This window comes from Sus scrofa, chromosome 14 (assembly GCF_000003025.6).
Source record: "Sus scrofa isolate TJ Tabasco breed Duroc chromosome 14, Sscrofa11.1, whole genome shotgun sequence".
Taxonomy (NCBI): Eukaryota; Metazoa; Chordata; class Mammalia; order Artiodactyla; family Suidae; genus Sus; species Sus scrofa.
The window spans coordinates 49907537-49923617 of NC_010456.5; the positions used below are offsets into that span (position 1 = coordinate 49907537).

General features: G+C 60.0%; 2 protein-coding genes across 7 annotated transcripts; one reads left to right on the top strand and one right to left on the bottom strand.

The window, feature by feature from the left end:
* On the bottom strand, window positions 148-9958 carry MMP11 (matrix metallopeptidase 11). 6 transcript variants are annotated; one of them, XM_001929445.5, is made up of 8 exons: window positions 9797-9958; window positions 4367-4596; window positions 3571-3714; window positions 3357-3490; window positions 2988-3229; window positions 2694-2910; window positions 1736-1993; window positions 148-1006 (listed from the first exon to the last, which is right to left on the bottom strand). In XM_001929445.5, exons 1-8 carry the CDS (start codon window positions 9911-9913, stop codon window positions 873-875), a joined length of 1476 nt encoding a protein of 491 aa, XP_001929480.1. In that variant the 5' UTR covers window positions 9914-9958; the 3' UTR covers window positions 148-872. The 6 variants fall into 6 exon arrangements, with proteins under 6 accessions (XP_001929480.1, XP_005670966.1, XP_020928172.1 ...); XM_005670909.3 differs by having other exon boundaries at window positions 9522-9942; XM_021072513.1 differs by adding an exon at window positions 4982-6106 and having other exon boundaries at window positions 3571-4596; window positions 9797-9941.
* Window positions 14064-15993, top strand: CHCHD10 (coiled-coil-helix-coiled-coil-helix domain containing 10). The gene is made up of 4 exons (XM_001929468.4): window positions 14064-14229; window positions 14471-14690; window positions 15551-15698; window positions 15796-15993. Exons 1-4 carry the CDS (start codon window positions 14189-14191, stop codon window positions 15813-15815), a joined length of 429 nt encoding a protein of 142 aa, XP_001929503.1. The 5' UTR covers window positions 14064-14188; the 3' UTR covers window positions 15816-15993.

A 16081-nucleotide genomic window follows, 5' to 3' on the forward strand; every position in this document is an offset into this window, starting at 1 on the left:
ACCCAGCCCCAAGGACCAGGGGCTTCAGAGTGGGGTGGGCTGCAACCCTGGCTCTTAGGATAGAGCAGGTCCCCAGCCAGGCCTCCCACCTCCCTGTGCCAGCTCTCCCCCCATCCTGGCCTTGTAATCACACAGAGACCCTAGGCAGGCAGGTAGAAAATGACCATGTTTAATGACAGTCCTCAGTTAAAAAAAAAAAAAAAAGGAAAGAAAGAAAGAAAGGCTTTATACACACTGTACACATTTACATGGCTTTGGAGGACCTGGGGTTGGGGAGGGCTGAAGAGGATCTGACCCGTGACACGACTGAGGTATGTTGGGGCCTCCAGGGCCCGGGGTCTTGAGCAGAAAGCACCCCCCTCACCAGCTGACTGGACGTTTTGGCCTGGATCTTGGGAACAGGTCTCCAGAATTACCAGCTGGAAGACGGCCAGCTGCAAGCACCCACCCAGAGCTGACTTCTCGGGAAAGGGCAGAAGGCACAGGGCCCCGAGACCACCAGCACCCTGTGGAACCCCCGCAGCAGGGATGGTGAGGACTCCAGCTCCCCCGCCCAGCCAAGGTCCTACCTGAGAGATGAGGGTGGAGACCAAGGGCAGCTGGGTTTTACCGTGACCTGCACGGGAATGGTGGAGCCATGGGCACCCTCAGCCACCCTCACTCTTAACACTAAAGCCTCCTGGTCCAAGTCTGAGACGGTTGATGGCAGCTGGCCATGACCTGCATGGCCCCCCTGCAGTCTTGGTGGCAGCAGCCCTCCTCCCCACCCCCCAGGGCTCTGTGCCAAGCCTGGTGCCCACAGCAACAAAGATGACCGCGGTCTCCAGCTGGCCAGACAAGGGTCAGGAGCCCTGAGGACATCCAAGCCGTGGCTAGCGGAAAGTGTTGGCAGGCTCGGAACAGCCAAAGAAGTCCAGGCCCACGAGGCGGGGGAAGCCCTCCAGGGCCTTCACCTTCACAGGGTCAAACTTCCAGTAGAGGCGGCCACGCAGGAAGTAGGCATAGCCTGCGGAGAGTGGAGGGCAGGGCCAGGTGAGTGGACACAGGGATGGGCACCGCGGGAGGTCCCATGCCTTGGCCGCTGCTGAGTTCCTTGAAACCCCAGGGTATCCTTTCCAAAACCTCCCTTCCCTTGGGTGAGCCCTTCTGCCTGCCCGGAGGTCTTGTCTGAGCTACCACTCAACCTGACAGAGGCTGGAGCCCCCGAGGCCCAACTCCTGCCTCTTGGGAAAGTCCATCCTAAGCCTTGAGTCAAGGTGGGTGACACTGGCTACTTGTAACCTCAGAGCCCGAGGTCACTGCATGACAGCTCTCCCAGCAGGTCCTGACGTGGGGACACAAAGAAAAGGGAGGACATGGGAGAGAGCGGTGGCCTGCAAGTCCCTGGAGCTCGTGGCTCTTGGCTAGGAGCAGGGACTTCCCGCCCAGTTAGGGACCTCCTTGCCTAAACCTCTGTTTGCTCTTCTGGAAACTGGGCTCACAACAGGTGCAGCATCTGGGAACTGCATGAGACAGGGACGGAGCTCAGCACTCTACCTGGAGGCTCATCGGCCCTCAGCAAGCAGTGGTTATTTTACCAGCTATGACCTAGGGACCTGGGCAAGTCCCTGCACCTCTCTGGCCCTCAGTCTCCTCTTCTACAACACAGGGGTCTAATGCTGCCCTGGCACAAGGAGGAGGTGGAGCAGAAGGGCGCTGATACCAAGCCACCACCGGTGCCCCGCCCCCCACGCACCATCGGCGTCCTGGAAGGCAGCGTCGATCTCAGAGGGCACCCCTCGCCAGTCAGTGGCCCGGCGAGGCACGGGGCTATCCACACGGTGGGTGCTGGGATGGAAGCGCCAGTAGTCTCCGCCTCGGAAGAAGTAGACCTTGTTCTTCTCAGGGCCCCAGACCAGGGCGGCGTGGACAGGGGAGCCGGGCAGGCCCAGCTCAGAGAGGGGTGCGGGACCCAGGGCTGGCTTCTCACCATCATACACCCAGTACTGAGCTCCTGCCGGAGAGGGGAGGCTGCAGTGGAGCTGCCCATCTGTCACATCCAGCCACCACTGCCATGTTTCCTTGTCCATAAAACATGAAGGCCAGTAATGCCGGCTTGGCGCGCGCGTGAACACACACACACACACACACACACACACACACCCCATATCTGCAAGAGGACATCGGGTGATGCAGGTGCTAAGAGTTACACATGGGGAAGGTTATTTTAAACAGCAGAGAGGCCACCTGGGCCCGGCTCCTTCCGTGCACTTGGCTGCACTGGATAAGCCCTGCTGCCCACCCCAGGGTGCCATCCTGCCGCAGCAGGCCCTGGCTGGGCATTTGTTTGTGAAGCCTTGCCACCTGCAATGCTGCAGGCTCTCAGCTCTCCAGACCTAGGTCACATCCAAGCTCTGCCTTCAGTAGGTCACTTCACCACCTCTGAGTCTCAGAGCCTCGTCTCTAGACCAGGGTTAGCAATCAGACATGCTCCATGGAGTGCAATACCTTCTATTCTACTCATACCTCCAGAGCTGCCTCCTCTAGGAAGCCTCCCAGCTGTGCCTCCCAAAGGAGAGAGCCATGCTCTCTCTTGCCCCAAGATTTTGGGACACCCTCCATCTGCCCATCCTGTCCCTCTCTGTCCCTAGCCTTGGTCACGACGTTCCTGGCTCCCTGAAGTCTCCTGAGTGTGACCTCCATCCCCCACTCACCTTGGAAGAACCAGATGTGGCCCTGGGCATCCTCAAAAGCTGCATCCACGGGGCTGGGCAGTCCCTGCCAGTGGCGAGAGGCCAGTGCAGGGTAGCCAGGCTGCAGGTGGCCCCTGCGCAGCCGCCATACAAAGCCTGCCTTGAAGAAGAAGAGTTCACCACGGATGGTGGCAACTGCATCAAAGGAGACCTGGCAGGCATCTGGTAGGGTGTCCGGCTGGGGTAGGAGAGGATGGTGAGAAAGAGCCACAGAGGCCAGCAGGGGGGGGCTGAGGGCTGGGAGCAAGGCCTCACCTCCAGTGGTGCAATCTCATTGGTGTCCACCCCAGCCCTGTGGCCCAGGTCTGGGGATCCCGAGGTGGGGGCTAGCTGAGGCTGCCCATAGAGGTGCTGGATACCCCTGCGGTCATCTGGGCTGAGGCTCAGCGGGTAGCGGAAGGTGTAGAAAGGGGACATGAGGGCCTTAGCAGCTGTTGTGTGCTGCAGCCCGAGCACGTGGCCAAATTCGTGGGCTGCCACCTGCAGGAGGTCTGTGCCTGGAAAAGGGAGAGAGAATCCCCAAGTTTCTGCAGCAAGCACCAGGCCCAGCTCAGGACCCTAGCAAGCCCCCGATCTCTATGATTCCCAGCAGCCTCCTCTGGAAAGTGGGTCCCCAGCTCATACCCTGGTTGTCCCCCACTGTCCAGGTCTCATCATAGTCAAAGTGGACATCCCCTTCTCGGTGGGTCTTGGGGAAGAAGGCATGGGCCAGGATGCCCCCAGGTCCATCAAAGGGCAGGTTGTCCCCATGCCAGTACCTGCAGGGGGGTGGGGGCAGAGTCAGTGGCTGCTGACAGGTGGGGCTCATTTCTGGAGGGGCCCCAGGCCACTGGCTCACCTGGTGAAGTCAATCATGATGTCGGCATGGCCCTCGTGCACCTCGGTGAAGGTGAGTGGCGTCACATCGCTCCACACCTGTAGGGCCTCTGCCACCGTCTGCCGCACCTGTTCCCGCACCAGCTGCCACGGGAACCGGAGGATCCTGGGGGGAGGAAGTGGGGCCTGGGCCCGGCTCAGGGCAGGGTCAGCCCCAGATGCCCGCTGGGCCAGGAGTTGCCCCAGGATGCTCAGTAGGGGTGCACACATGCAGGACCAGAGGCCAGGTGTGCTCTGGGCCTCAGGCACACTGGTCCCTCTGCCGCATGGGCACATCTTTGTGTGGGTTGGTGTATCCTTAGGTGCACACAGGTGTCTTCATCCGGCTGAAGAACAGGACCAGGACTCCCAAGCCCCACCTTCTAGACCTGACTGTACTGCTCACCATGGGGAGAACGTGGCCCCTGGACCTGCCCCACTCCTGGTTCCCAGCTCCCATCTCAGGGCCTTTCTGGGGCCCCAGCAGTTTAGGTGCCAATGCAGTGGGACACACCAGTCTTCAGGCTTTCTCTCCCAGGTCGGGCGCCCCCTACAGGATGTGTAAGCCTCAGCATCTGCAACACTGGGCGGTGGCGGCGTGGGGTAAGGTGTGGGAGGGGGTGAGGCTCAGGTCACCTGAACTATTATTACCTGTCCTACCTCCACTGTTCCCTACCTGCGAGGATTCCTGGTTGCAGTGACAGATCTGAACCAAGACCTGGTTATCACCTAGCTCCACGACAGGCAGGGCTGTGTCTACTCCTGGCTACTGGCCCTACCTGTAAGTGAGGTCGGTCTTCTCCCAGCGCCCACCAGACAGCACGAACCGCTTTTGGCGGTTGCGCGCACTTGGCCCCCCAGGTGGGTCAGGCACGCCACAGCGGGGAGGTCTGGGGCCACCACCAGGCCGGGGCGCCTCCTGGTAGGCCAGGGCAGGGGCTGGTCCGCTGCGAGGAGCTTCAGGCCAGGGCTGCGGCCCCCTCCTCACTGGGTGGCGGTGGTGAACATCCTGTGCAGAGAGAGGATGGGGGGGGCTCTGCTCAGGCTTTGCGTGCTAGTGGCCCACAATCTGGGTGTGGACCGCATCCCGCCCTCGGTCCACCCCAGCCCTCTGTGCCCATGGCCAAGCCTAGGCTGTCACACAGCAAGGGCCTTTGGCACAGGCTGACTGGTATCTGAATGCCAATTCCAAGGCCTCCTACTGCCTCCCGCCCCCTCCCGGAGGCCCCAGGCTGCCGGTCACCCACTCCCCCCATTTGGGCTGTGATCTTCACACACACCCACGGATGGACCCCACAAAGCCCTCTCCTTAAGTGAGCTGGCTCCTGCCCAGGATGCCCACCACGGCCACTCCCCAGCGTGGAGGGCCTGCAGCCCAGCCTTGATTTGCTCACCAGACAGATGGGGTGATACTTCTTCCTGGTGTGGATCTGAGGGTGAGCCAAGCGCTGTGTGCAAAGCCTCAGCACGGGCCAGGCACCAGCTACGGGCACCTGGAACTGAGGGCTGAGGTCTGGGGTCAGTTTCACTCACGCCCTTCCAGGGCTGGGCACACAGTGGGGCTGGACAGGATCTGCTTCCCCCTCCATGCGCATATGGGGTGTGGACAGTTACCAGACGCCAAGGCCCATCGGCCAGAGCCCCTGGACTACAAACAATGCTTCTAACCCAGAGCTGTCATCCTCTGTGAGTCCCAGGGCGGGGGTGGGGTGGGGTGGGGTGGGGTCATAGTTCTCAGCAGAAGCCCAGAGAGGCTGGGAGGGCCTGTGGGGTCCCCCAGCAAGGGCATGGCAGGGCCAGGGGAGGACTCTGGCATCCCAGGCCGTAGGTGAAGGTAAAGCTAGGGGAGAGGCATGGAGCAGGCTGTTTGCTGAGAGCCTCAGCGCTTGTCTGGTCTGGGCCTGTCTGGTCGGGGCACCATGGCCTCCCCACAGCCATATTTGGGGCGGGAGCTGGGCCACCCAGGCCCCACCCTCGGCCTCAGCCTCTGGCGGCTCTCCCAGGCCCCAGGCGCCCCGAGCTCCAATTAGTCTCCCAACCCCCCAGCAGCTGATTCCAGAGTCACCAAGTACTCAACCCCCCAGGCCACTCAATCCCAAGGATACCCTGCGACAAAGGGATCTTCTGGACACTAGAGCTTCTGAACCCCTGTGGGGCTGTGGAGTAACTTGGGGTTTGGGGCTCTGGGCCAGTCTGCCCCCATTTCAGAGTTGTTTAGGAATGGCTCGTCACGTGGTAGAACCCAGCCGACACCAGGCATGCTGTTAGGAAGTGCTGGTTGCTATTGTACCTGTCTGTAGGCCAGGACCCGGCCAACAGCTCCACGGACACGCTCTTAGCCCCTGGTGGGACCACACCCCATCTCCGCCATCAGCATCCCCACTTCTCAGATGAGGACCCAGAACCCAGAGAAGTTAAGCAACTTGCCGGGGAGCAGCCCACCCCCTACCTGCTACTCTGCACTGTTCTTCAGGCTGGAGTCACCCTGCCCCTGGAGGAGGGACCCAGGCTGGCCTCACCTTGGTGACAGAAGAGGAAGAAGGGAAATTATAAAGCACCTGCTGCTTCCCAGGAGCTTTGCAGGGAGGTTCACCAACCCCCCGCCCCCACCTCCGGTGTGAGGTGGGGGTGATAACTCTGCCAGGTGTCACATTGAGGATGTGGACCCCAGGCCCATGTGGCTCAACCCTTCCCCTCGCCACGCTGCCCCCTGACCTCCAGGATAAACACATTCCTTCCCCTAAGCCTGGCAAGGGGTCCGAGGATCCTCCCTTGGGAGCCCCAGACAGCCCGGAGCTCAGCCTGCCAGATCTGTTCCTGTTCTTAAGCAGAAACCTGTCCTCTTCTCTGCCCTCCAGAGAGGCCTGGAGCAGCCAGTCACAGAGGGAGCATGGATGACGGGCACACACTGTGCCGTCTTCTCCTGCTCCCACGAGGCACCAAATCCATACCCAGGCCCCTGGTACTCTCAGTACAGCAGAAAGGGCCATGGTTTGAGATTCAGAAGGCCCAGTGCTATGCTGTGGAGACCCTGGATGGAGTGGCCCTGGGCAAGTCACTGTCCTTAGTCTCCTCTTTGCTATCTGTCAAATGGAACGGTGTCACATCATGACCTCCCTCTGTAATGCCCCTGCAGCATCTGGCGCAGAGAAGAGCCTCTTATCTGCTCTGGCTTCTCGGCCCCGTGGGCCCTCCCCTCCCACACCTAGGAATCAGCTCCACCAAATTCCCTTGAGCTCCTACAACCCTCCAGGTCCCCCAACATTTCCAGACTTGATTTTTTCTTTTTTCAGTGCTGTACCCGCAGCATATGGAGGTTCCCAGGCTAGGGGTCAAACCGGAGCTGCAGCTGTAGGCCTACATCACAGCCACAGCAATGACAGATTGGAGCCGCATCTGTGACCTATACCACAGCTCACGGCAACACTGGATCCTTTAACCAACTGAGCAAGGCTAAGGATGGAGCCAGCATCCTCACAGATACTAGTCAGGTTTGTTACCGCTGAGACACCATGGGAACTCCCAGACTTGAAATCTTAAAAAGGAGTCTCAGCTAGAAGGGAGCTCTCCGGCTATGTCCACTCGCAAGCCAGGGGCCTCTTGCTCCCTGACCATGTCACAGTCATTGGTCTTGAGGCATGAATCAGCAGGAGGCACTAGGATCAAGCCTCTGCCAGTGGAGCCCATCATTTAAGGGCTCTTGGCCTCAGTTTCCCCATTGCTGGGCTGGGACACACCCTCCCTGCCATGCTGACCTCCCGCCCTCTCTCTTCCCGAGTCCTTTCTGAGCTGGGGCCAGGAGCCCTAGCGGCAAGGCCCGGCACGCAGCAACCTGATTCCACAGATGGGTGCGCCAGTCCCCCGAGGGCTGTTGGGAGGCAGTGAGGTGGGTGGTGGGCAGAAACCACACCTTGCCTCTCTACAGCCCTGAGGGATTGGGGAGCAGACATCACCCCACTTCCCAGGGGAAGAAACAGACACAGAGAGGTCAAGGTCTTGGCCCAGGGTCACACAGCAAGTCAGGCAAGAGCTGGGTCTAGAGCTGGGGCTCAAGCCTCTCTACCCACAGCCCCTCACAGCCCCCCGCCCAGCTCTCTGGCCTGTCTCCAAAACCGACATTCCTGGGCAGTGCTCCTCCTCTGTGCATCCCCACCTCCTCCTCAGCTGGTGGCCTCCCCTGGCCTGCCCTGGGGTGGGTGCCCAGCTCGCTCACCCTGCCCTTGCCTGGCAGGCACCAAACCACAGCCCTCAAACATACTCGAGGAATTTTTCGGGGAACTCCATCTCTTGGCTGAGCTAGAGACTCGGAGTGAGCCGCTGGGTCAACTTCCCATCAGGAAAATGGGAGGCGTGCAGAGGGCAGGGGCGGGAAGAACCTGACTGGAAACTGCCAGGAAGGCCAGGCTGGCCATGCCCCTCTCTGGACCTGTCTGCTGTTGGTCCAGTGGGATAATTACAGCTACTCCCTTCACTGTGGGCAAGTGACCCTGAGGGAAGGACACCTGGGCTGTAAGGAAGGCAGGAGAGCATGCCCATGCCATTCTATGTCCCTCTGAGGCTCAGAGACATTAAGCAACCTGCCCAAGTCCGACAGCTAGTAGGCAGGCAGGTCCAGCTCCCCCACCCTGCCCCTGCCCCTGCTGGCTCCACAAGGGAAGGCAGCATCCGACCCACTGGGCTGCGGAGCTTTCATCAAGCCTAAAGGCTGTGAACTGGGATGGATAAATATTTACAGAGCTTTTCTGGGCCTGCCGACAGCAGCCTGGGGATAAACACATCGGAGGTGACCCCAAATGCTCCCTGCATATCTGCAGCGTGACAGACAACAGCCCAGCTCAGACCCGGCCCCAACTGACCCCACACATGCGGCAAAGTGGCAGCTACAGGTGACAGAATGTCTCCAGCGTGCTTGGCTGAGTCCTCTCCCAGCTTCACCTCACTTACTTCTCTGCCCAGCGGTGGGCACTGTCACCTCCCACCCACCTGGAGAGGAATGGGAGGATGAGGTTCTGAGGTGGCAGAAGGCTCAACGAGGGTCACATGATTCAAACCCCGGTCTCTCCAATTCCCCAATCTGGGGGCTCAACAGCTACCCAGGGTGATCCCTGACTCTGCCCCAAGGTCCAGGGGCCTGGGAAGGGCTGGGGATGAGGGCCCTGGACTGAGATGCCCCCCACTCCTTCTATTCCTTCCTCCTCCCATAGCCAGGGCAGAACTGGCTGCCCAAGTCCGACGCTGGACACTGAGGCTCAGCCTGGTCAGACTCCCCACCTCACCAGACCTGTCCTGAGACTGCCAGCACCCCTCTAGGCTCCCATCTCTGCCTGAGCTGGCTGGAGGTTGGGGTCTGAGTGGACTTGCAGTTGCTCAGGCTGTGTCCCCAAGCCCACCTGGCCACTCCTGGGACTGGTGCCCCAAAAGCCCCAGGTGGAGGGGAGTATGCAGCCTCTGGGGCACACATAGGCTATTACACACACACACACACACACACACACACACACACGCATGCCCGGTTATACACACAAACCCACGCCCGGTTCAGTTTGTCCCTCCTCCCCTCCTGTCCTCATCACACCTTCAACTCCCTTCCCAGACTCACCTCACCCTTGCTCTCACAGGGTCTCTACCTGCTCTTGATCCCTTCTTTCTCACCTCCACCTCACAGTCACACACACTAGTTTTCTTCCCACACTGCCTCCAGGCTCATGGCCTTCGAATCTCACCACGGACAGGTTTCCCTGGGGGTGGCTCCTCCTCCAGGCTCAGACCCTATTTTCCGGTGCCCGCTGTCCCTCCCCAGGGCTTCCTTAACCCTCCCAGCCAGGAGGTATGCTCACTGAGGCCACACACCCGCAGGCTGACACCAGCCCGAGTCCTGCTGGCTTTGTCCCTGCAATGAATAGGTGGCCCTGTAGCCACTCCCTCTATACCTACCCCAACACACACCCCAGTATCGCGGCCGGACATCAAGGAGCAGGTCCCGGGGCTGGGAGGGGGCGTGCGTCTAGCGCGGAGTCCCGCCTCACCGGCCTGAGGGATCCCGGCGCAGGCTCCACTTGCACACCTCCAGGGACAGGAAGCTCATTATCTATCACGCCCCCAGGGACCCAGACAGCGTTTCGGGGATCGGGCCGCGCCTGGCCACCCCGCGCGTCCCCGTGGGTCCAGCCCGCGTGCCCGGCGCCCCTCAACTGGGGGCCGCCACTCACCGGCGGCCGCGGGGCCCGGGCCAGCAGCGGCGGCGGCGGGAACAGCAGCAGCAACAGCAGCAGCGGGAGCAGGAGGGCGCGCGGGGCCGCGCTTCGGAGCCCGGTGGCCCGAGCCATCCGCCCCGGGGCTGCTGGGCCTGCTGGGCCGCGCCGGCCACCACCCCTTATAGCCTCCGCCCCGCCCCCGGCCGTCCGCCCCGCCCCCGCGCCTTTTGTTCTACTCTCTCCCCGAGCCCGCGGCCAGGGTGGGGGAGGTGGGCAGGGAGGGCTGGCCAGGCGGGGCCCTACCCAAAGATCCCGTCCTTCCCGGGGCGAGCCGGGCCTATGGTCCCAGAGGCCTGGTGTTGGGTGACTCTGGGCAGCTGGCGCTTCTCCGGCCCTCAGTTTCCCAAGGCGGTAGGGAGTCTGAGAGGAGTCGGGTTCACTTTTCCCCCTCCTTACCAGGCTATCTTTGGAAGGTTCGTCCCTAGCTGGTCTGATTGCCTGACCTCTGACCTCCAGTGAGCCAGAGACAGGTGGCCATACCCATGGGCAAGTTTCCCGACTCCTTGGAGCCTCAGCCAGTCCACCTGGAAGATGACACTATAGCCCCTGTGAGGAAAGTGATAGTAAAATGTGTCCCAGGGGAAACTGAGGCAGGAGGAAGAGGCTAGCCAGCCTCCCCAGCTGAGGACAGAATCACGGACAATTTATAGATGGGGAAACAGAGGCCCCAAGAGGGAGGGACCAGAGGGACTGAGTGGGGTACTGGGCGCCCAGGCTGTCTCTTGGTCAGCCTCCTGAGATAGGATAAGTAGATGAGAATCAGAGGAGGGATGGTGACCGCAGGCAAGACAGGATCCTCCAGGCTCATATACTCCCTGTGATGACCAGGGGCCTCACCATCTGGTCAGGCAACCTGCAATCACAGACCATGCTGGGGAGCCATACACAGACAGTAGTTCCCAGCGGTAGCTCCCAGCAGACAGGGTCCTGAGCTGCTGCAGGATGAGGCTGTGGGCACCCAGCCTGGGCCTAGGAAGGGAGGCAGGGTGGGAGGAGAGGACCGCTAGCCCGACTCAACCCTACCACTGGGTCCCAGTCCGGCGCGGAGCCTTCTACAGCCTCTCCAGGGAGGCTCCACAGAGACCCCTAGCGGGCGGGGAGGGGAACGACAGCAGTGATATTTACTCCCTGGACAGCAAGGCATTTTTTTCTGGAAAGTGACTCACTTTTAAAAATTGGAAGTTCCCATTGTGGTGCAATGAAAACGAATCTGACTAATATCCATGAGGATGAGGGTTTGATCCCTGCCTTGCTCAGTGGGTTGGGGATCTGGCGTTGCCATGAGCTGTGGTGTAGTTTGCATATGTGGCTTAGATGCCAAGTTGCTGTGGCTGTGGTGTAGGCCTCAGCGGCAGTTCCTATTTGACCCCTAGCCTGGAAACTTCCATATGCCAGAGGTGTGGCTCTAAAAAGCAAAAAATAAAAAAATAATAAATTGGTAGTTCTTTTGTAGCACAATGGATTAAGGATCTAACATTGTCACTGCAGTGGCTTGAGTTGCTGCTGTGATGCAGGTTTGACCCCTGGCCTGGGAATTTCCACATGCCTCAGGTGCGGCCAAAATACATAAATAAATATGAAGAATTGAAACCGGGAGTTCCCGTCATGGCGCAGTGGTTAACGAATCCGACTAGGAACCATGAGGTTGCGGGTTCGGTCCCTGCCCTTGCTCAGCGGGTTAACGATCCGGCGTTGCCGTGAGCTGTGGTGTAGGTTGCAGACGCAGCTTGGATCCCGCGTTGCTGTGGCTCTGGCGTAGGCCGGTGGCTACAGCTCCGATTCAACCCCTAGCCTGGGAACCTCCATATGCCGCGGGAGCAGCCCAAGAAATAGCAACAACAACAACAGCAGCAAAAGACAAAAGACAAAAGACAAAAAAAAAAAAGAATTGAAACCGGAGTTCCCATCATGGCTCAGCAGTAAAGAACCCTACTACTATCCATGAGAATGCAGGTTTAATCCCTGGCCTTGATCAGTGGGTTAAGGAAACAGCATTGCTGTGAGCTGTGTGTGGGGCAGTTCACAGATGCAGCTCGGATCCTACATTGCTGTGGCTGTGGTGTAGGCTAGCAGCTACAGCTCCATCCAACCCCTAGCCTGGGAACTTCCACATGCAGCCCTAAAAAGACAATAAATAAATAAATAAATAAAATAATTGAAACGCTTTCTTCAGCCTCTTGTTAGCAATATTGGTCAAGAAATGGATTGGGATTTCCCATCATGGCTCAGTGGAAACGAATCCGACTACCATGGGTTTGATCCCTGGCCTGGCTCATGGGTTCAGGATCCGTCATTGCCATGAGCTGTGGTGTAGGTTGCAGATGCAGCTCTTATCTAGTATTGCTGTGGCTTTGGCGTAGGCGGGTAGCAACATCTCCAATTAGACCCCTAGCCTGGGAACCTCCATGTGCCACAGGTGTAGCCCTAAAAAGACAAAAAAATAAAATAAAAAGAAATCATGGATTTAATGAGCTAATTATACATTTTTTTCTGATACCTATGAAAACACAAAGTAAAATATTCATTTGTGTAACTACCTTAAGTGGCTCCAAGTGCCTCTATGGGTGCATGGCTATGCTTTGGGGGACCTCAGTCCACCCGTTATGGGGGTTCCAGTAACAACCACCCACCTGGCAGGCCACAGGGGTGAGCCATGGTTACAGCAAGATGGGCTGGTCACAGAGGGCTTCGTGTAAGAGGAAGACCTTGATAAGCCTAGTTTGGCAAATAGGAATAGGTGGATGGGGACTGTATGAGCCAAAGAGGTGGAGGTCCACCAGGCCTAGCATGTCTGTGATGAGAGAGTAGCCACCCTTAACATGCTCCCTGCATCTCCAGGTAGATGGTCTCTCCCCCTTCAGGGGAGAAAACTGAGGCCCAGGCCCAGGGGGGGGCCAAGGGAGGACCCTGGCCCACAGGCTGGCTGAGAGCACTCTGTGGTACAGACAGAGGGACATAGTACAGACATAACCAACCCTGCCAGGCACTGCCGGGCCCCTCTCCCCTCCTTCCCTCCCACCATCTCCTCACAGAGGGGCCTCATCTCCCCACCTGGGTGCACCCCCTCCCATGCTTTTGCTCTGGGCAATTTCATCCACCCACAAACCTGGTGCCAGGAGGCCTCTCAGGTGTAGGGGACCCAGGATGGGTAAAAAGTCAGGACCCCTCCCCACCAACAATAACAATATGACCACTGAGAAATCACTCAGAAAAGATCATGAAGGAGTTCCCGTTGTGGCTCAGCAGAAGCAAAGCTGACTAGTATCCATGAGGATGCGGTTTACATCCCTGGCCTCACTCAGCGAGTTAAGGGTCTGACATTGCTGTGAGCTGTGGTGTAGGTCACAGATGTGGCTCGGATCCCACGTTGCTATTGCTGTGACATAGGCTGGCAGCTGCAGTTCCAACTGGACTCCTAGCCTGGCAACTTCCATATGGCACATATGCAGCCCGAAAAAGCAGGTAAAAAAAAAAAAAGAAGAAGAACTTGAAAACCTCGAGTTCCTCAAGGGCTGGGCAGCATCCTAAGATCCTGCATCAGCCCTGCACTGGGCCTAGAACCAAGGTGATTCTTGGTTCTAGAATTCAAGGCCACGGGATTCAAACCCATTCAAACACCTCTAGGCGCTCAGGTCAAGGCCTTTGGGAGGGACACACTGCGTGAACGCTGTCAGAGTCTGGCGCTGCATCCTTGGGGCAAGGGATCGGGAGGGGTGGAAGGCCAAACCGCGGGCTTGAGCGCACCTAAGTGGGAGCAGGCTGCGGGTTGGGCTTTTGCTGGGAAGGAGTCGAGACGCCCCCTGGTGGGCATTCGGGGTCGGGGGATGGCGCAAGACCTCCTCTGGCGGGCGGTTGGGTGAGTGCTTTTTCCCTGCCACAGTCCGTCCACCCGGGACTCAGAGGCCACGCCGCAGCCAGCGAGCCGGTCTGATAGGAGGGAGAGGAGCAGGGCCTGGCCTCCTGGTGCCTACTCCCCGAGCTCGGGACAGCCCCCAGCTCCCTCCGCTCCCTGCGTTCCACTGGGGTCTCTGGAGGACCAGGCTGGTTGCCCCGGCGTACGTCCTCGGCACCCTGCGACAGCGGCCCACGTCTCCAGGGCGCACACGGCTCGGGCCAGGAGCCAGGGCGCAGGTCACCGACACCAGGGGAAGCAGGAAGGTAGAGACCGACGGACCCGCGCAAGTACAGCAAGACCCGGGGTCCAGCTCCTCCTTCCGGGGGCGTGGCCCCGCCGCGGCCCCGCCCCGGCTGCGCCGGCTGTGACAGGCGCCTCCGCGCTGGTCCTCGAGCCAGAACTGCCGCCGCCGTCACCTTCGCGGTCGCTCGACTGATCCCATCAAAGCGACCATGCCCCGGGGGAGCCGCAGCGTGGCCGCCCGGCCAGCCAGGTGTGACTGGGACAGGGCCCCAGGGGGAGGGGGCTGAGGAAACGCGGCACCCAAGGGCATGACAGCGTGACCTTGGCGGCTGCTGCGCCATCTTGGCGTGGGAAGGGCGATGGTGCAGCAGTCGCGGGTGGTCGCCCACCCTCTGGCTGGGGTAGAGGGTGCCTCCCCCGAGCTGCAGGCACCTGGGGCCCTCGGCCAGGAGTCCGGCAAGGATTAACCCTGTTAACCTCCTACTTTGCAGCCGCGCCGCCGCGCCCTCTGCCCACCTGCCCGCGCACCCGCCGCCCTCGGCAGCAGCCCCTGCCACCGCTCCGTCGGGCCAGCCCGGCCTGATGGCGCAGATGGCGTCCACGGCTGCCGGAGTAGCCGTGGGCTCGGCTGTGGGACACGTCGTGGGCAGCGCCCTGACCGGAGCCTTCAGTGGGGGGAGCTCAGAGCCCGCCCAGCCTGCTGCCCAGCAGGTGAGCAACTAGGCTCAAGGGAAACTGAGACCGCCTTCTCTCAGGGCCACATAGCAGGAGCTTCAGGCATGTCCAGCCAGGACTGTCCTTTGAGGAGTGTCGGAGGTGTCCAGAGCTTCCTCCGCCAAGGACTTTGTCCTATTCATCGCCCTACTGTTGGCCTCTGGTCACTCACAAGCAGGCTCTCCCATCACCTCCCCTGGGGCCAGGGTCCCTAAATTTCCATGGACAGACACCGAACAGCCTTCTAAAGATGGGGAAATGAAGGCCCTTAGGGCTCAGAGACTGGCCCAAGGTCACCTAACCACTGTAGAAGAGAGAGATGTTGAAGTTCCTGAGTCCCTGCTCTCCCACCCCCAGGTGTGCCCCAGAGCCCCTGCACCCAAGGGCGAAGGGTAGCCAGTGACTTTGGGCCTGTTCCCTGTTGGCCTATCCCCCACCAGGCACCCTACCAATCCTGATCCACATTCAGGCTTAGTGGCGGGGTCAGGGGTCATGAGGATCAGTGTGGCTGAGCTAGGAAGGTGCTAGAAATTGTGGGGGTGGGGCTTGCACTCCAGCAGAGCACTGAACTTTTCTAGAACCTTCTTCCGCCTCCCCACCCCCTTCCACCTGCCCAGTGTGCCTGTTATGAGGCAGCAGGGAATGCTATCTGTACCAGCACCAGCAGGTTCACCTGTTTCAAGGACAGAGCCACTATGGCTAAACAGGGCAGACTGGCCCAGGTCACTCACCCTCCAGGGACCTTTGGGCAGCGGGACTGGGAGTGTGGGTAGAGGCAGCCAGCACCACCAGGCGTGGAGTCCTCTTCTGTGTGCGAGCCCCTAGCTGACCTTGCTGCCTCCTCCCCTGTACCCCAGGCCCCAGCCCACGCTGCCCCCCAGCCCATGCAGATGGGGCCCTGCGCCTATGAGATCAGGCAGTTCCTGGACTGCTCCACTACCCAGAGTGACCTGTCCTTGTGTGAGGGCTTCAGCGAGGCCCTGAAGCAGTGCAAGTACAACCATGGTGAGCGCAGTGGCTCCAGGGGGTGGGAGGGGTGTCCTTCCCCCTGCACCTGCGGGCTGACCTCCAGCCTGTGCCATCTCCCTTGCTCCCTCTGCAGGTCTGAGCTCCCTTCCCTGAAGAGCCTGGTGTGGATTCAGGAGCCAGCCCCCCACCACCTCCACCCTTTCACTGACAGCCCGACTACAATGTCAGATTGTACCCACAGAGCTGGGGTAGGGAGTGAGGAGGGGGTCTCTCACCCCACAGGTGACCCGAGACGAAAATGTGCAATTAAAAGAGTTTATTTTAGACCCAAGCATGCTGTGTCCCCCTCATTGGATCGTCTTCGGGGTGTGGGTGGCAGATAGATGTCACACTGTGGGGTGAGATGCTTCACCCTAAAC

Excerpts from the sequence above, each read along its gene's own strand:
- CHCHD10 (XM_001929468.4), top strand. The coding sequence starts at position 14,189 with ATGCCCCGGGGGAGCCGCAGCGTGGCCGCCCGGCCAGCCAG. Across the intron at positions 14,230-14,470 it reads GTGGCCGCCCGGCCAGCCAG|CCGCGCCGCCGCGCCCTCTG; the intron begins GTGTGACTGGGA and ends CCTACTTTGCAG. Across the intron at positions 14,691-15,550 it reads CCCAGCCTGCTGCCCAGCAG|GCCCCAGCCCACGCTGCCCC; the intron begins GTGAGCAACTAG and ends CCTGTACCCCAG.
- MMP11 (XM_001929445.5), bottom strand. The coding sequence starts at position 9,913 with ATGGCTCGGGCCACCGGGCTCCGAAGCGCGGCCCCGCGCGCCCTCCTG. Across the intron at positions 3,491-3,570 it reads ATCATGATTGACTTCACCAG|GTACTGGCATGGGGACAACC; the intron begins GTGAGCCAGTGG and ends ACCCCCCTGCAG. Across the intron at positions 1,994-2,693 it reads CCACATCTGGTTCTTCCAAG|GAGCTCAGTACTGGGTGTAT; the intron begins GTGAGTGGGGGA and ends CCTCTCCGGCAG.